General features: G+C 35.8%; 1 protein-coding gene across 7 annotated transcripts in view; it reads right to left on the reverse strand.

Annotated features, from left to right (window-relative positions):
• Positions 1–19,039, reverse strand: part of PAPOLA (poly(A) polymerase alpha) — a 44,062-nt gene that overhangs the window by 6,683 nt on the left and 18,340 nt on the right. For 4 of the 7 annotated variants that reach the window (XM_032110733.1, XM_032110732.1, XM_032110730.1 and 1 more), the window contains exons 9-18: positions 18,876–19,014; positions 17,318–17,390; positions 15,732–15,852; positions 14,772–14,856; positions 10,235–10,288; positions 9,340–9,459; positions 7,770–7,879; positions 4,931–5,052; positions 3,800–3,942; positions 2,430–2,530 (exon numbers count right to left, since the gene is read on the reverse strand). In XM_032110733.1, the coding sequence (XP_031966624.1) occupies positions 2,430–2,530; positions 3,800–3,942; positions 4,931–5,052; positions 7,770–7,879; positions 9,340–9,459; positions 10,235–10,288; positions 14,772–14,856; positions 15,732–15,852; positions 17,318–17,390; positions 18,876–19,014 (1,068 nt within the window). The remainder of the gene's footprint in view (positions 1–2,429; positions 2,531–3,799; positions 3,943–4,930; positions 5,053–7,769; positions 7,880–9,339; positions 9,460–10,234; positions 10,289–14,771; positions 14,857–15,731; positions 15,853–17,317; positions 17,391–18,875; positions 19,015–19,039) is intronic. The other 3 variants (XM_032110736.1, XM_032110734.1, XM_032110731.1) reach the window with 1 other exon arrangement.

Consider the following 19,039-nt stretch of genomic DNA (forward strand, 5'->3'; position numbering starts at 1 on the left):
TCAGTTCAATCACTGGTATTTTTGGTCTCTAATCAAAACCCCTGACATCAAGCAGGCATCAAGGAAGTGGTACAGTTAATGGTGTAAGCATCATATTTGGAACAGCAGGTGTGCATACACTGCAGTTTATTTTCAAGCTCATTCTTGAACTTGGGTACACCCTCAGCAAGTTCACTGATGACACCAGGCTGTGTGGTGCAGTTGACACACTGGAGGGATGGGATGCCATCCAGAGGAACCTGGACAGGCTGGGCAGGTGGGTCAGTGCAAACCTCATGAAATTCAATAAAGAGAGTGCAAAGTCCTATGCCTGGGTTGAGGCAATCCCAGGCACACCCACAGGCTGGGCAGAGAAGTGACTGAGAGCACCCCTGAGGAGAAAGACTTGGGGGTGGTAGTTGATGAAAAACCCAATGTGAGCTGGCAATGTGCTCATGCAGCACCAAAAGCCAACCCAACCATGGCCTGGGTTGCATCCAAAGGAGTGTGGGTAGCAGGCTGAGGGAGGGGATTTTTCCCTCTACTCTGCTCTTGTGAGACCCCACCTGGAGTGCTGTGTACAGTTCTGGTGTCCCCAATCTAAGAAGGACACAAAACTGTTGGAGCAAGTCCAGAGGAGGTCACGAAGTTGATATGAGGACTGGAGCACCTCCCCTACAGAGACAGGCTGAGAAAGTTTGGGCTGGTCAGTCTGGAGAAGAGAAGGCTGCATGGAGAACTCACAGCAACCTTCCAGTATCTGAAGGGGACCTACAGGGAAGCCAAACAGGGGTTCTTTGTCAGGAACTGTAGTGATAGGACCAAGAGTAATGGGAACAAAGTAAAAGAGGGGATGTTAGATTAGGTATTAGGAAGAAATTCTTTACCGAGAGGGTGGTGAGACACTGGAACAGGTTTTCCAGGGAAGTTCTGGATTCCCCAACCCTGACAGTGTTCAAGGCCAGGTTGGATAAGTGCTTGAACAAACTGGTCTAGTGGGAGGTGTCCCTGCCCATGACAGGAGGGGTTGAGATTAGATGACCTTTTAGGTCCATTCCAAGCCCTTAACGTTCTATGATTCTGAGAAAGAAGTCCGGTACCAGACACAGGGTAGCCATGGCAATGACACTCTGCTTAGCCTGATTAACCCTGCTTGAGGCAGGCTACATGAGCCCAGGCAGAGCTCTCTACTAATACAGCTGTATTATTTGTGGTACCTGAAGTTCTACTGCTTCTGTACTCAGCCATATGTATGCATTGCCAAGACTGCCTTAAATCCAAGAGCAATCTGATATTCCCTTTTTCACTCAAAAATGAAGTTTATCACTTCTCAGGCTTAGATTATGCAGTGACAAATACGAAGTTGTCACAGAGCATCAAATAAAGAATTGATATTATATACATCCTTTTGAAAAATGCTCCATATGACAAAGCTCTATCTCATCAATTGCCTACCTCAAACCAATAAGCGCACATAGGGAGATGCTCCAAGATGAGAAAAAATACATTGAGGAAATTTTTCATTAACAACTATCAGATGATTAACATTTTGATTAACCAAAATATAAGAATGAACAACTTCTGATATGCTTCCAAATCCAAAAACCAGTCATGCCATTTAAGCTCCATTTAGTGCTCATGGACAAACTTACTCACACTGATGCACCTGTGACACGATAAAAATCAGAGAGAAGTAAGACTAAACCATGCCACACGTCAAGAGTGAAATGAGAGATTTCATTTTGAAAGGCTAACCAGTCACTCCCCTTTTCCATCTATTTCTGATTTGCTCCTCGCACACAGCTAAAGCTCCATCAAAAAAGAAGAGTAGCTGACTCTAAGAGAACATTTTCACCAGATGCTTTTATTCTTTGACTAAAGAGTCAAATTTTTTAATTACTTTTAAGTAAAGTGTACTTTTTCTTGCAGAAAAATGGAGGATAAAGTTAGCACACACGGTGGGACACATCTGAACAGACAGTAGTAAGGAACGTGTTTCTGCTTACATCTGAGTCTTTTTCATTCCTAGAATCAATTTCATGAAGCACAAGGAGCGGGAACATGGGAGCACAGACTACATACAGACAGTACAGAACCACCTTGAGTTTAACTACATAATGAATTAAAAAGAAATATAAATATTGTTCTTCCAGCTTCAGATAGTTTTTTCCTCATTTAGCCAAACAAACTATAGACCTGCATTAGGTCATTGGAACACTACTGCTATTGTGAATGGCAAATATAAATCCCTAAAAGAAATAAACATCACAGCACAAATATTCCTCTATGATTTTCTGAATCCTAAAGAAATTATTGAACTATGCATATCAAGGAGAATACATTACAGCATGTGTTAAGTAAAGACTAGAAGACTCAAACTGGAAGAAAAACTACCTTATAAACATTACCAAAAATTCAACAGAAACAATATGCTATGCCATTTTCCTTACCCCCTGAGCTTTCACTGGAATTTATTTGTGGCACAGTGACTTCAGAAGCCTGTGTGTTGGTCACAGATGCTGCTGTTACAGCTGGCGCAGGACTGCTTCTGCTAAAAAGAGAAAAATTTTGGACCACTGAAAACATTAGTAAAGCTATGGTGCTACATGATCTGCCTTTCATCACATCGTATGTGTGACCACTAACCACAGCTGGTATTTTACCTACATTACAGAGCAGAACTTATGTCAGTAAAAAGGTAAAAATGAGCATTGGCAATCTGCTATCAAACTCAAGCAATGGAAGCTATATCAAATATTAAATTTAAATCACTCAATGACAGTTTTTGAGACCAGGAAAAGGTCTCATTTTATTTTTATCTCATTTGTGCTTAAAAGACAGGCAAAAATTAAGGCAGTGTCCACCCAAATAATGTGCAGGGGAAAATATAGCAACTATTTACTGAAGGATGAAACAAAACCAACCATCCCAAGCAAAGGTCTGGGGCTTCAAGTGACCAACCACAAAAATGATCCTCTTTTAATCTTCAAGAAGTTGGGAAGCAGTATGTGTCTAATATCAATTTCCACTTCACCTGTGATATCCTAGGTATCACAGACTCATTTCAATAGCACAGATAGTGGTATCCACTACTGTTAATCATTTACCAAGGTAGAATAACTAAAAGAACACTTGTCAAAAGGACTAAGTCAAGTATTTAGTCCTATACAATGCCCTATAATATATGTGTAATACTGCTGAACTATAGGAGATTGATGATAACTTCTATATGTATCAAAGAGATGAACATGAGACTCTTCAAAGAAAGGACTAAACTCATTTACTGGGGCAAACTGGAGTCAAGGTAGGAAAAGACTTAATACAGAAAGTTAGTATTAAGAAAACTCTACTATGTACACTTTGAAACTAAGAGGGGAAATTATGTTCCTAAGCTTAATTTGCATAGGTATCATCAGTAACAGCAGTAGCACTACTGATTTCCCAGACAGAAAATCTAAACCTCTCTACTGTCTCACACTTGGATCCAAAACTCAAAAAATTACTTACTCACCCTCACAACTACTTGCTCACTACCTATCATACCCTCCTTACTGCAGGACCCAGGTTTTCGTATAGTGTTCTTCTAAGCATTTTTATCCAACTTTAGAACTCCTCATCTCAAGTTCAGTCCCATGCTCCCTATTCCCGAAATTTCACTCTAGTGCTCAAACTGGAAATAAGAGTGCCTACAATCTCCATCCAATTTGGAACATTCCCACCTTGGTAACAGTAGCTATCTCATGCATGCAGTATTTGCCATGTATTTAACACAAGTAATTCAGGAAGAGAGAGCAGAAACAAGACTGAGAGTCTTCATTACCCCTGAGAACTTCCGGAACTGTTCAACGGACTCGTCTTCATAGCACTGGTAGGCGAAGGCACAGACGTGCTGTTATCACTGTCCATAGACAAGTCTAGGCTGCTGTCATTCAGAGCAGTCAACCTGATCCCTTCTGTTGAGTGCTGCAAGCCACAAGGCAAAGGAAAACTCTGTTAGTCTAATTAAAGGTTTAAAAATCAACAGAAATTAAAGTTATTTCAAAATGCAAACTTTTATGGACAATTTTCAAATCCTTTTACATGTAAATAATCCACTATCCTCCCACTACAAGCATTTACATTTTCATGTTCACAACTCTGCTACAGATTTGTCTGAACCTATCACGTTCAAAACCAAACTGTTAACGTATTTAATGATTATATTTTCAGCTTTATTTCAAATTTCTTTGGTTTGGTGGGCTTATAAATACTTTCATTAACTTTAAAGCAACTGATGTACATAAAAAGAATTTAAAGAGGATTTGAACTCAGTCCATGGAGAAGAAAGACCCTTTTCTGACATAGTACTACTACTTAGAGAGATGTATTACTTAATATTTACATTGCTCTCTGAAGCAGATCTACACTTGGTGTCAATAAAGACTTTCTAGTCCTGAAAACAGCATTCAATATAAAACAGCTATAGAAATAAAGCATGTTATTCAGCTACAGTTAAAACAGAATATGTAACAGTGGTTTAGCTATTAAGAAACCCAAGCAAACCCGTATTGCTCTCAAATTAAGGTAATACAAAGCAGCAGGGATTTTGAAACAGACTGACTTGTTCAATTCAAAGTTCCACCCCTTCTTCCTGACTCCACTAAAATTAAACAATCCAATGAAGCATCTTAATTAAAAACTAATGCTACCATTCTCCACACAGGCCATACCATAGGCCACACAGGTAAACTATTCAGCCAGACAAGAAGATACTATCCACATTGTTGATGTTCTCAAAAATCTAGTATTAGATCTAGTGCACCTAATAATACTGCTACACTCAAATGAGATCATATTGCAGGTAAAATTAAGATCTCAAAATGTGATTTTAATTCTTTGATTAGTAAACCTAAAAATCAAAAATTTGAGAGCAACTGCATTTTCATTGCTCTCAAATATTAGTGAAGTTTACCTTTTTCTTTTTCTGAAGCACGTGATTAGGTAGTAGTTGGTGAAGTTGCTTACGTTTCACATGCCTTGCAGCAATCTTCATATCCATCTCAAACATCTTGCTGTTTATTGCTTGCCTATAAACTACACAATTAGAGTAACATTAAGACATACTGAAGCATTTTGCAAAGTCCACTTACTCGCTCAGGCAGAAACAATTTGCATTTCAGAGCACTTATTACCCTCAAGAACAAGAATAATGTTTCCTTGCACTGGAGGAAGAAGGGGAACTGCCTACCACACTAGCACTGATAGTACAAACACAAACATTGGTTTGGAAACAAGTGACCTGTTTTTCAAGAAAAATGTCTTGCAAGCACACAGTTTTTAACAAGTTTATTTTTAACAAGTTTTAACTGTAAGAGCTCTGAAGCAACTTGTTCATTTTTTTCTCAAAGGGACTAAAGACAGAAATAAAATTTTCTCACAAAGAATTACAGTATTTACATCAAATTATTTTCTTCACAGGTGATTTTATTTACACAGCTCCTGCAACAAATGGGTTTTAAATCAGGAGCTAAGTGCTCATGTGCCACCTAATGCAGTAAAATTACCGTGACAACTCATGCACCATTACATTTTTATATAAAAGTAATTTATGTTTGGGTTTTTTCTGTTTTGTTGGGCTTTTTTCTTGCTTTGGTACGTTTTCGGTTTTTTAAAAAATTTTGTACAGTTGTTTTGGTGGGTTTGTTTGGTTGGTTTTTGTTTCTTTTAATTTTGTGTACTATAACGAGTTATTTCTCTTTACCTCAGAACATCTGCTTCTGGTAAGTCAACATGGCAAGCGCTCATACAAGAACTGCACTGGAACCCAGGATTCTGGGTTCAAGTAAAGCCAGGTAAAAATGAAAAGCCTGCTAATTCACACTGACTGTCTCTACAACATTAAACAAAAGCTGGGGCAGATGTATGAATAAAAAATGGCTCTGTAGATCTTAAGTATAAAAACTCAAGAGGTAGCTCCCTTATTCACTGTCTACCGAACAACATTAAGGAATCTCACTGAATAGGCTGTGAACATGCAATTAAAAAGGTGTTAAGAGTGAGGCACACAAAGAGTTCAATGAATACTGAGTATTAAAGAGAATACTGCTCTACTTCTTGGTATTGAAGAAGCTCATAAAGCCTCTTTGTAAAAAATTATACAGGTGACAGCTAAGGTAGAAGCATGCTCAGCGAAACCAGACATGGTTAAATCATTCCTGACATTAGGTCTTATCAAAGTTTCCAAGAAACTAGGAAAACCTAGATCACTCTTCATGTCTCTCTTCCTCCCCTTGCTCCTGCTAAAAAAGGAAGCTATTCTTTAATTTCATCCTGAAAAATGCTTAGTTACTTTTGATAAAATCGTAGGGTCTATTCCAAAAGACAGGGCAAAGAAGTCTTTAGGATGGATTAAAAACAATGAAGACAGACCCATATTAATTTCAGATTACCAAAAAACCCACAACACACAAAGAGAAATTGCTTACTAGATGGTTACTTCTGGAAGTGTATTCACAAATCAAAAACTCTGCACCACAGTTTATAAGGATCTTGATGAAATGCTACTCCACTTATAAGTGCATCTATTTAGACAAACTTCAGGAATATAGTGCAAATAAATCACATTCAAAATTGTAAGTGCAAGTTTTAGTGTTTTCATACAAAAATGTCTGACAAGTATACTACTGAAATATCTGTTTATAAACGATAAAAGACCTGAGAAACTCTAACTTCTGAATTCCTGCACTCCTTCAAAGCAGCAGCCAAGGTACTGTCTTTTCTAAATTCTCAAAAATTAGAATGATGTTCCTATAGTTGCTATAGTTTCTCCTTCACCACTAATAATTACAAGAAATATTTCACCTCTCAAGAAAGAAATGCCCCTCTGCAGATATATACAGCAAGAAAGCACTTTGAAACCTTGGCATGATTTATAAATATACCTATATATTTATTGCATTCAAAGGTGTGAGGCAGAGGGGTGGCAAGGTGTCCAATTCCCTTGCTTCCTCAAACTTACTGAGTCTTAGAAATTCAGAGATCAGGGCTGCATTAGGTAACACTTGAACCTAATCCTTCAACTCTGTAAACACAGAATACTTGAGTCTCAACTGTTGTTTAAAAAAAAAAATTAAAGCAAATGTATTAGATAAATCTGTCAAAGCTACTGCTCCTGACACTCTGGAGTCACACTCCCCAGCTGTTACCAATTCTTTGCTTATAAAATTTCTTATGTGTGTACTAAGTTATTTTTGTGAATCAAAAAGTAAGCATCAGAAAGCCAAAAAGCTCTCTTACACTGAGTGTTGGACATGAAAGTAAAAGTTACTGAATCAATTATCTAGCATGAAACACCACGGAATAAAAGACATTTTGTAATCCACTGATAAATTTAGCTTCCCCAAGTAACAAAAATATTTAAACTGTACTGTAAATTTTTGAGGTTATGCTTGCTAGTTTGCATATGATAACTAATTCATCTGTTTAATAAAGATTACAAAATAATGTACCACACTTTTAGTGAGATCTGCAAGATGTGTGTATAATTTTTATCACTTTTAATGAGAACAAACTGAAAGTCATTAGTCTGAAGTGTTTAGAAGCATTAAAACTCATTGAAAATGTGTTTCATTAAATAAAACCCCGAACTCCTTGGCTGAATCCCCCTGTGTAGATACAATTCTACTACTAATATGAGCATTATGAATAAAGACTATATTTTGAGCAAAGACAAAAGCTTCAACAAGTTTATTAATACCAGAACACCTAGAAAAAGTTTATTAATACCAGAACACCTAGAAAGCAAAACTCACCTGTGTCTGTAAAAGACTGAATGTCGTAGGTAAGATCAACACTTAAATTTTCAGAGTTTTCTGTTTTCTTAAACACCAACCCAATCACCCACATCGTACGGTATTCTTCCCTGGAAAATGTTGTATAAAACAGTCATGTAATACTGACAGTATTAACTAACTTAATAAGTTATTTGCTGCAGTAACAACAGTTATATATTTTCACTCCTGTAGCAATGGGAAACTAGACATACAAAAGCAAAAACCAAAGCTGACTAACAACATTCCCTTTTCATTCATAATATAAAAGTCATTAAACACTACACATCTACCTCCAGCAAATGAACTAAGATCATCAGTAGATTACTCCATCCAATTGTGCTCCCATACAGATCCTCTCATGTAGCTACTAGCATGAGAGTAACCAGCTCTCAACTAGCCATAGCAACTATAAAGGCACCGAAAGTAATTAGAATCTATTCCCCAACTAAGCAACTTCCATTTCGCAACCTGAATGTGTCTTCAACACTCAAATTTCTTAGCTGTAACTGAACACAAACTGCAGGTTTCAGTTAAAAACCTCCCTTTGACAGCTCCCCTTCACATGGGAAGGTGAAAGAATGTCCGTTGTATACACTGGGAAGACAAACTTTCCTGAAAGCGTTGCCTGCATCAAGTCCTCTGAAATAAGAGCTAATTGAAGCCTCTGATTATGCAGGCAGTTGTAGTTGTATCCACCTGCTAAAATGATGCTAAAGTGGTACTGCCTGCTTCCTTCCAATTTTACTCAGAACATGCACAACAATTACATAACCTCTAAAAAAAAAAAAAAGTAGCACCATACTGTACCTAAAGCAGTTAATGTGTGGAAAAGGCTCTGTGCAAGGATAACAGGGCTTTTCACATATCCCAGTAAAGACGAATTTCTCCCCCATTCTCACACTTCACACAAAAATACGATTCCTTACAAATTAATTACAATGCTATCTCAAAATAAAGTCTTAAAAGAGTTTTCAGCCCCCACACACCTGCAATCACTGTTTTGAGTGGGGGAGAAAGGAATAGCAGAGGAAGGAGCCAAAAAACATTTAAAATCTTCAGCAATCTGAAGTACTTTATATTCTCTCCACTGTTTCCAAAACCTGACAAATTCTAACAGTTATTATGATTTCAGTGATATTCATCCCAACTGCTAAATTTTGTAAAATTAAATTAACTTGGTTACTCAAGAGCTCCATTCTACAGTGCCTGATGTTCTCCCAGATTCTCAGTGCCTCCTCACAATTAAGCCAGCATCAACTAAGTAGCAGTAACTTATACAGGTTGGCAAGAAATCATGCAATTAATACAGTTACTAACAAAAATACACTTCCCCTTATTTTCTGATTCAGAAACATTTTTATAAAGAATTAAAGAGTACCTAATTTCACAAATAGTACTTAAGAAGAGCTGAACATTGTTTGTTTGCCTTTAGGTGCTGTCATTAAAAATTAATCCTTTTAAGATTCTACAAAAATGTCCATTTATTTATTAATGAAATTGTATTTTAGTTAGCTTCTCCCTATTTAATGAAGAAAATGGGTTTGCTTACTTGTCAGGATTCTCCTTGGGTGCTGGGAATGACTGTGGATTCACATGAGCCAGTGTAATGAATTCATTCTTCTCCAGGTTTCCAACTAGAATACGGATTTTTGATTCCACCAAGCCCACCCTGCATAAATGTCATTTATTAACAAGATCTCATTAACAGGAAATAATAGAAGTATCTAACATCATATATCAGGATAAAATCCTCAACATTCTCCTTATATTAATACTTGAGACTACAAATGAATTAGTGCACGCCAGATTAATTCAGATCAATTATTTCAGTTAAGGCGTTACAAAAACTGACACAAGGGAAGCTTAAGAATGCCCTGCAGCTCTCTCTGTGGCCTGATTTTACAAATGGAATTAAATACAAGACATTACACACCAAGTAAAAGGCAGTCAGAAGGAGCCACCACATATTTATCCAATATTCTTTTGGCCTCAGATGATGAATTTTAGAGGTGAAGAAATTCCCAATACCTGCCAACCTTAAAATTTCACTAGTAAGAGAGATCAGAAACATGGGAAAGGGGAATTTTTGTTTTGAGAAACAGCATTTCAAGTGACTGAAAACATACCTCCTCACACTGCTTATTAAAAAAAGTGCACAAGGCATTTGTAAAGTAAACCTGACAGTGCTGTTAAGGAAAAATTCAAGCAACAGCCTTTACTCTCTAGTTTTTCATCTTTTTTTTTCAAAACTCTACGATCTTTTTCCATTTAATTTTGAAACACCGAAGCTCCACTTTCTTTCATTAAGAAGACACCTGATACACTAGATACTCCCTCGTGTCCAAGGCTGGTGGCGGGGAGGGAAGGGAGGTTGTTGTTTTTGATGTTTGGTGGGGAGGTTTTTTTGTTTTGATTTGGTTCTTGGATTATCAAGGATTACTCACCATTCTAGTCGCTGTTTTTCTGTCGGTGCACTTGCTAGAAGTACAATATAATGCCTTTGGAGATAAAGACAATATGCTATTCTATATATATTTCTAAAACTAGACATTCAAACCTTAATATTAAAACTTTGCAGTAAATTCTACATTGTAAAATACAGATTATTAGCTTAAGTATATATCCTACGTTAAATTAAGTTTTGTTACGTAGAAATAGGGGCTATGTCCCAAGTGTGTGACTAACAGACTTCAAAACATTTTGGAGTTTAGGGCCATTTGCAACTCCGCTGTAATACCAATAACCTTAATAAAAGGTTAGGAATGTAGCATTGGTTGAAATATTTCAATACCTGATGAGATCAGGGATTTAACTGACTATGAATCAAGAAAAAACAGTTGTTCACTACTACCTTTACATGTCATCTGTCTTAGTTGCAACATTATTTCTGAATAGTGAGAAGAGTGGTCAGCACACATGCATTTGTTCAAAATCCAAAATAACACTATGAAATACGGTTAAAAAAATTTGTATCTCAATTTTGGAATTCTCTGAAGACACTTATCTGAAATTTCATAATGAATGTTTCCTCTGATGATAGTTCTTAACCTCTCAATTATATTTCAAGGATATTCAGTGTATACCCACTATAAGCAGATTTCAAAGAGACAGTATACAAAACAAGAATGGTATTTTAAACAAAAAAGCCCAAGGACAGCAGAATGGGAAAAGATTAGTTTTAACTTGAGTTCCGAATGAGGGAGCTGAGGCAATCTCACATGCTTACAGACAGGTTTTTCAGAATCTTAGCTGGGAAGTCTTTAACATCCTAAGTCATCCAAAGCCACACTATACTGATATGGCATGTTTAGGTACCTTCAGTGCAGGATTTAAAGAACCGTACTAACACGAGATACCCTAGCATATAGCTCATAGAAAGGAAAGCAAGGTCAATGATGCTGGAAAACCCTGGTGCAGTCCTCTGGTGCCACAGGCCTTCAAATTGCAACAGCAAATACAAATCAACAGATCAAATTAGCAGCTACATGTTTCTGTACTTATCTCTAGGTGGCAAGAACGAAAATACTACAGTCCTCTGATTTCAGTCAGAGAATGTCAACGAAACAAGAGAACTGCAACGGAGACATTTGGAGAAACTTCTCCCTTGTTCTGAATAAAAAGAGATTAAATAACCTATTCATTCTGCATCTTGGCAGTATTGACTGCTTCACAGAAAAATCTTACGGAAAAAGATAAAAAGGGTCCTTTAACTCTGTATGAGACATTACTAATGTTGGTTTATTCTAAGGAGTACTACACTTTCAGTAAGATTCCTACACCACACACATCGCACACTTGCAGAATGTTTCATTCAGAAGAAACTACAATGCTTAAGCTTTTTGATATTTTTAACCATGTCCGAATCGAAAAAGACAAATCTCAACATGCAAATATTTGAAAAAATCAATTTTCCAATTACTTATTAAAAGCAGCTCTTTGAAACAGACTTCTTAAGAATCATTTAAAAAAAAAAAAAAAGTAATTTGTTTATGTCTAAAAGCCTCAAGTAGCTGGTAAACACCTAGGAAAAAACCCTAAGCCTAATTTATGCAAAAAAAAGTAATGATTAACTATTTTTGCTCAGGTAGTGTTTGCTGAAAAAGAAAAAAGTAAAGGATCCAATTTCTACCCACTCACTTACCAGCTGTTAGCACTGAGAGGGAATTATTCACTAGAAACTTCCTACTACAATTTTCAATAAAATTAAATAGTGTTAAAAATTAAGATATTTTAAAAGTCCAAGGTCTCACTGCTAAATTTTGCGAAGACAAGATGTGTTATCAGTGCCTCAGTCATAATTTTATCACAAAGCACATGTGTAACTCAGAAGTATCTATCACTTCATTATAAAGAAAAAACGGTCCTAGCTTAAGCTTCTACATCTCAATGGTGACTTTTAGACTCGGTATTATTCTGAAGTATATTGGTTTGGAGTTCTGTTTGGGGGCTTGAAAGTTTTCTCACTGTCTGCCTTTCAGCATTCTTTTCACAAAAATAACCTAATGTAGATAGTATGGAATTGTAATACATCATTAACACAAGTATTTCTAAGAAAACCCACCCAAATTAGAGTCATATTACTTTCTGGGGAAAACAAAACAAAAAAACAACAACAAAAAACCCCCCACCAAAGAAACTAACAAAACCCAACCAAACAAAAAAAACCAAAACACACCAAAAATTAAAAAAAAAAAAAGACACCCCAAAACCAACTGAGAACACCTGAACATGTTAATTTTGATTTTTCTTTATTGTATGTCTAGGAAGTATACTTATATCCAGTACTTTAAAGTCTTATGAAGCCAAGAGACCTTTTAAAAAGGTGTATTTATATTCTACTTATTTAGCAGAATTTTCTCTTCTAATGACATAGAATATGCTAGAGCTTATTAAATGAGTGCTATTTCTCTCAAAACACTGCTCTCTTGGTCTTAAGCTACAACCATTTCATTTCTCATGCAACACTTCAGACTCATATCCACTTGAAATTCTTGTCACTTCCCTGTAAAACACCGTACCTGTATGTTCCTTGTCACTGCTTCCCCCGCCTTTTGAAAAATTTAAATCTACACGAAGGGCAGATAATACATGTTGTCACTCCCTATCTCCAAGTAATTGCTGACATTTACAAAGTAAGAAAAAAAATAAGTAACTAAAAGCAGATTTCCTAATTTTCTTAATTTCTAATCTGCTCCTACCATGCAGGTATGCAGTAGCCTCTAGATTTCATTAGTCACACATCATTAAGGTTTATTTTAAACATAGACAGCAAGTCAAAAGTGCTTATGAACAGTAGATATTTAGCAACTAATTGCCATTGAGAGTGATAGATTACTGAAGCTAAATTTTCAGATAAAAAGAAATGTTTGTCTCAGAGCAAGGATCAGACATTCTCTTATCTGAGAATAACAGCATTACACACTGCTATGAATTCAGCAGAACATGCCAAGGCATCTACAATTTATACAGGAGAAGAAAGTGAAGAGGGAAAAAAAACTTCAATACATCTAGCTTTCAGATGGAGATCTGACCAAGAGAGCCACGTTTACTGCATACAGATGACTGCATACAATTATTTACTTTGTAAAGGCTACTAACCAAAATTTTAACATTAATCTACTAAGGGAAAACAGAGGAAATCCTGGGTAATTTAAATTAAAGCAGGCTCCATAATACCATTCCACAGTTAAAAAAATAAAATTAGAGCAAAGACATAATGTGCAAAACAGAAAACCTGGGTATATAATGTAGCAATGAAAGCTTCTCTTGCTCAGCAACTGGTAAAATGGCTAAAGCTGGTACACAAAAAAACCTACATTAAAATGGAGATTATTTCATATGACATTAAATGCTTCCTATTTTTGAAAGAAACAAAGAAAATGTACTAGAAACCTCTTCAACAGAACTGATTTGTCTGCAGCCCAATTTTACTTCAAATAATAATATAATTTAATAATGTTCTTTTAAATGTTTTCAATCTTAAGCTCCAAGGAACAACAAAAGCCGTCCAAATGTTTTAAAGCTTTTATCATGCAAAAAGTATAGAAACAAAACACAGACACATTATGAAGGTCATCAGTCTCTTTTAATGGGGGAACTGTATATTTCAATCTTGTTTAGATTAGTACAAAACCAACCAACCACCCAACACAAACATGTGTAATATATATTTGATCTTGATTCAAGAAAAATGGGTCTCCAATTTCAACTGAGGGCAAAGAAGATGTAGTCCATATTTTAATAATCCATATTTATTGTAAAAATACAACTTTCAGCAAGTCCGTATACATTTAACAAGCTTCTGCCCCACAAGCATATTACTAGAAACCCTAAAAGTGTGAAGTGTGAATTTCAGTACTTCCCTCAGAGACATTACAAAATTAGAAAAGCTAGGTATAAGTTAATAAAGATCCAAGAGCCTTAAGCTTTAATGAAAAAAATCTAGTAATAACTGGTACAGCTGGTAGTTAGCCAACACAATTGCAAAAATATGTTTTATTATCAGAGTAAACTGTTGACTGTATTGACAGAAGAAAACATACAGTTTCAAGTACTTATTCATTTTAAATATTGACCTTCAGAATAAGTTCTTTCAACATCTTTTTTCCTGGGAAGACCCATTTTTAGAATGCTTACTGACAGCACTAAAGATCATTTCTATTAGTCAAACCAGATGACACGTCTTCAATGTTACTGGTAGCATACCAGTTCAGAGTTAACTGGTGACATTCTAAATATCTGCTCAGGGACTAAAAGGTACCTGAAATACAGGTTTAAGACACAACAAAGTACCTGAGGAGATTATTCACTTTCTAAGAGAAAGGACAGTAGTGCATTCACTCTCCCACTCTATAGAAAAATCCTAACAAAACATTTTTTGGACATCTAATGTATGTATATTTATGATCCTGTGCTACAGAGCATTATTAGGTACTTCAACTGATAAACTTAAAATATTCTGCCATGCCATAAAATACATACTTGTACTTCTGAAAGAAGTTTGGAGCTTCAAAAAGTTTGGACCACTCTGCCTTACTCAGCAAAATTTCATCTGTGATAGCAAGACCTAAATTATAAAAAAAAAAAAAAATTTAAACTTTTTTTTTAAAAAATACAGTTTAGTATCCAGAGTAAAGACAGTTTATTAACTTAGCAAAGACTACTACAAATTATTTCCTCCCTTCAAATCCACAGCAATTTATCAACAAGATTTATAATTCAGTCATACTTTAATTGGTCCTTCATTAAACAAATAGTAATTTTTAAAAAACCTACATCTGTGTAGAAATGTATGTTAATTGATCAGATTATTGCACATATTTTTACTCTGTGTTGTAACATAGCTCCACTTAGTTTTTTGCATATGCCACAGTGCTTATGTGCCTCTTGTGCAAGGCATTTTACAAGGAAAAGGAACAGTGAGACAACAAGGTATTGCTCTATCTGAGAAAGCTACTTGTAGTTGCTTCCTGCATCAAGTCTATTTCTTGCTTTGATAACAACTTCTCTTATCTGCTATAATTATTCAAGTACATTATTTGGATAAATCCAGAGGACTCATCTTCAAGAGAGTACACTGCCTTGACTAGGCCTAGAAACAGGCATCAAGTGGAACTACTATTGCTAATCTTTCATTTATCATGACACAATCTAAGCCACTAAAATAAAATTATAGCATTAGTTCTAATTTTCAGAGCACAAGGCATTCTATTTCACTACCCTCAGTTTCTAAGAGTGAAGGACAGACCTGCAGAAGTATCTAATAAATTTGCAGTGTTAAGCAACATTAAGTGTAACAGGCCAAGTTCTACCTCCCTCAGAAGTCTTGTCTCAACAAGCTTTTTAACATCCACCCACCTCCCCCTTCACAGCATACCTGCAATGAAACTATTTTAAATCTGTTTGAAAACATTTATATAGAGAGCATAAGATAATACTTACCTTGCTTAAATTCCTCAACCATGACCATCCGTGTGGAAACGGACACATTGTACGTAGAGTTCTGCTGTGGGTATGCTGGTGTAATTATAGGCATAAGATGGTACCTATCACTGGGGTTTACCTACATATAACAACAGCCAATCAGTTTTCTTCAAGCACACACATCAGTTAACAGATTTGGATTTCTCCTTTTACTACAACCAAGTCTTAAGTTCTAAGAGACCTTAGTTTGTAGACCGAGTTCAGAAAAAGTTTAGAAAACAGAACAAAGAACATCTTTCTGAATGACAGTGATGTGGGAGGGTTGTAACCTGTCAGCACATCAAGATGAAGCTGCAGGCATTTCTAAATCCAGAAATGCCAACCAAACAGAACAATTTCCCTCTTTAATAGAAATTAGTTTGTGATCACATGAAACCAAGGCCACCTCATCACCATATAAGCACCTTCTGCAGAATGACTGTCTTCAGACTTTGCGAAAGGTATTTTATACTTTATTTCTGTAACACTACTGAAAACTAAGAGCCATTTTAAGAAAAGAGGCTCTATGCAACCTGACAGAAGCATCACTTGCATTAACGTACTTTTATTTAACAGCAGACAGGGTAACAAAAAAGAAGGGACACAACGTACACACGCAAAATACATTAAAATATTATTAGGGTAACAATCTTGTAGAAGGTAAATAAAAGATAAACCCCTGCCTTTACCTTAACCCACTTTGATTAGCTGCTACAAAACAGACAGTTCCCGTCACACACTGACCTCAAACCTCCTGTCTCAGGAATAACAGACTCAAGAACACGTTTTCAACTGTTTCACATATTTAAATGTGAACTTTTGTCAATCAGAAAAAACAGATTTGAAGTACAAAAAGAAATACAACTCAACCTCTGAAGCTTATGCTATTCATCAAAATAAAGATTAGTTGAATATCAACTGTTCTATGATTGACAAAATAGCATTGAGCACACTCATATTATGCCCTACTGAAAGCACACAATGGGAGCCGTGCATCTGCTGCAAGCTGTTTCACTGACTCCCCGAAGGACATTAATGTCCAGTGTCCTTAATGTAACTGCTACAAAGACGGAGATTAAACATTATAAACAATATACAAAACAACTAAAAGACTTCAAGTTATGATCTTCTTTGGTGCAAGATGAAAAGACACTTTACTACAACTATATGGAACCAAGCCTACCCAGCTGTGACTTGCACTGAAGTGAATTCAAGATACTTGCAAAAGTAATAGGCTTTAAATCATAAGCAAACCATTTTAAGATTAGCGATTTTCAAAAAATGCATTGCTTTAGACATGTAACTATTCACACCGAATTTTTATTAAGATCACTTACTGCAAAAATTGGGAGAAAAAGTACATTGTTCAGCAAGTGTGCTTCAAGCCATCAATTCAAAAAATTAGGGTAACTTTGTTCTATTCTCAGGAGATTAGAAGTTACTTATGAAGCTACAACACCACAACATTAAGTTCAATAAACCCAAAATGAAGTTCACCTAGGAATTTTTAAGCAACCAGATTTATTGTACAGTGTGACTTAGAGGGGAAAAAATAACACACTAACCCTTGGGTCCCATACAGGCAAATTAAGATTGCATTCTTCTGGCTGTTTCAATAGCACTGGATTTGGCCATTCCCTGTTCAAAAAGATTGTAGCACTGAATAAGACTGTTGGATACAACCATGTACGTTCAACAAACAATACTTTTGAATGCAATCCTTCTTAACTCTGCTTTCAAGGTAAAGCACCATTTCCTCAAGACTAGGCTGGTTTAACTGGGGTTGTTTAAATAAGGTGTATTGCTGAACTACAATATAACTCCAATTAGCTTCTCCAGGGCATCAGAACAAGGAATTTTCTGTAGTCTTGGAGGTTTATAATCACTGGTTCAGGTAATTAATTTAAACTCCTCTAAATTATTCCTGAAATATATCAATCAAAGAGAAATTTCTCTGTGAAGACTGACATTGGGTCCATCTTCAAGCTAGCTGTTTCATGGACAAACTACAGAACAAATAGCTAGCACAATTACACCATATAGCATCATTACAAACCATATGTATTAAAAGAAAATTATAATCAAGAGAGAAAGAAACCTTGCTGAATGAAACACTAAAATGTAACTCTTGTTCTTCAAGTCATCTTACCCCTCCGAATAAAAGTTATCTTCCTATAACGAGCAGAAGTTGGTTAATCTGTTGGAATTTGTACATTAATGCTCCTACACTATGCATGTACAGAATGGAGAGAAGTCCAAGAAACACATTAAACAGAGATTGCAATCAATTCCCCTCTATTAGCTTAGTGTGGCAAAATATTACTAAACACTACATACCTCAAGGAGGCTAGAAAGCCTATGAACGCAAGGCAGTGAAAGTGTGCAAATTATCTTCACATTAAGAAGAAAAGACACTATACTTGAAGTAAAGCAACACCTTGGTAAATGATGCTTAAAATCTGTCAGTGTCTCATGAAGAATAAAGGTATCCAGACACGGTCTTTCAAGAAAAACAGTATTCATTTGTAATCTGCAAAGTTCACTTTTGTCCCATTTGTTCTAAATTTACTTGGAATGTCCCCATCAGAGTTATTCAAACCATCTTTCTGAGCTAACTAGCTCAAGAGCACGAAATAGCATGTAATTCTGAAACACCTACCACTCCACACTGACAAGATTAAAACCCGTATTTTTGCCACTGGTTCTCTTAAATTGCATTTAAGCTATGTGCCTAAACCAGATACTGGCATACCTCCTTTATCCATTATCCCAGTATCTGAATATTAAAACTTTAAATTTTGGGCTATCTGCTATTATTTTCTACTATAAAAGTATTTTATCTGAAGAGTATTGTTGAGTTACAAAAAATACTTGAGAAAATTTTAATTAAGAACTGGGTGGTTTTGGTTCAGATACTTTAAAAACATGACATGTTGGATGACATTGAAAAACTAAGCTGACAACTTTCTGGTGGCAAGAACAATGCTTCTAATTTAACTTAATCTGGTAACAGCTGAAAATGGTACCATAAAAACAGGACTAAAATTTAGTGTCTACAAACAATTTTATTTTAGTTTAATCTAAATTAAAAACAAACCAAAAAAACAACAAAAAAAAACATACCATTTAGAAAATACCAAGAAAAATTTATGTACAAGAGTTGATGCTATTGCATTTGGATAAAGCTGGCAAGTTCTTGCTACTAGCATAGCCCAGGAAACACCACCAAGGAAACCTAGTATATTGGAATAGATGTTGTGGCCTGTGGATTGAGAAGAGACAAAAGG

Source organism: Corvus moneduloides, chromosome 6, assembly GCF_009650955.1.
Source record: "Corvus moneduloides isolate bCorMon1 chromosome 6, bCorMon1.pri, whole genome shotgun sequence".
Taxonomy (NCBI): Eukaryota; Metazoa; Chordata; class Aves; order Passeriformes; family Corvidae; genus Corvus; species Corvus moneduloides.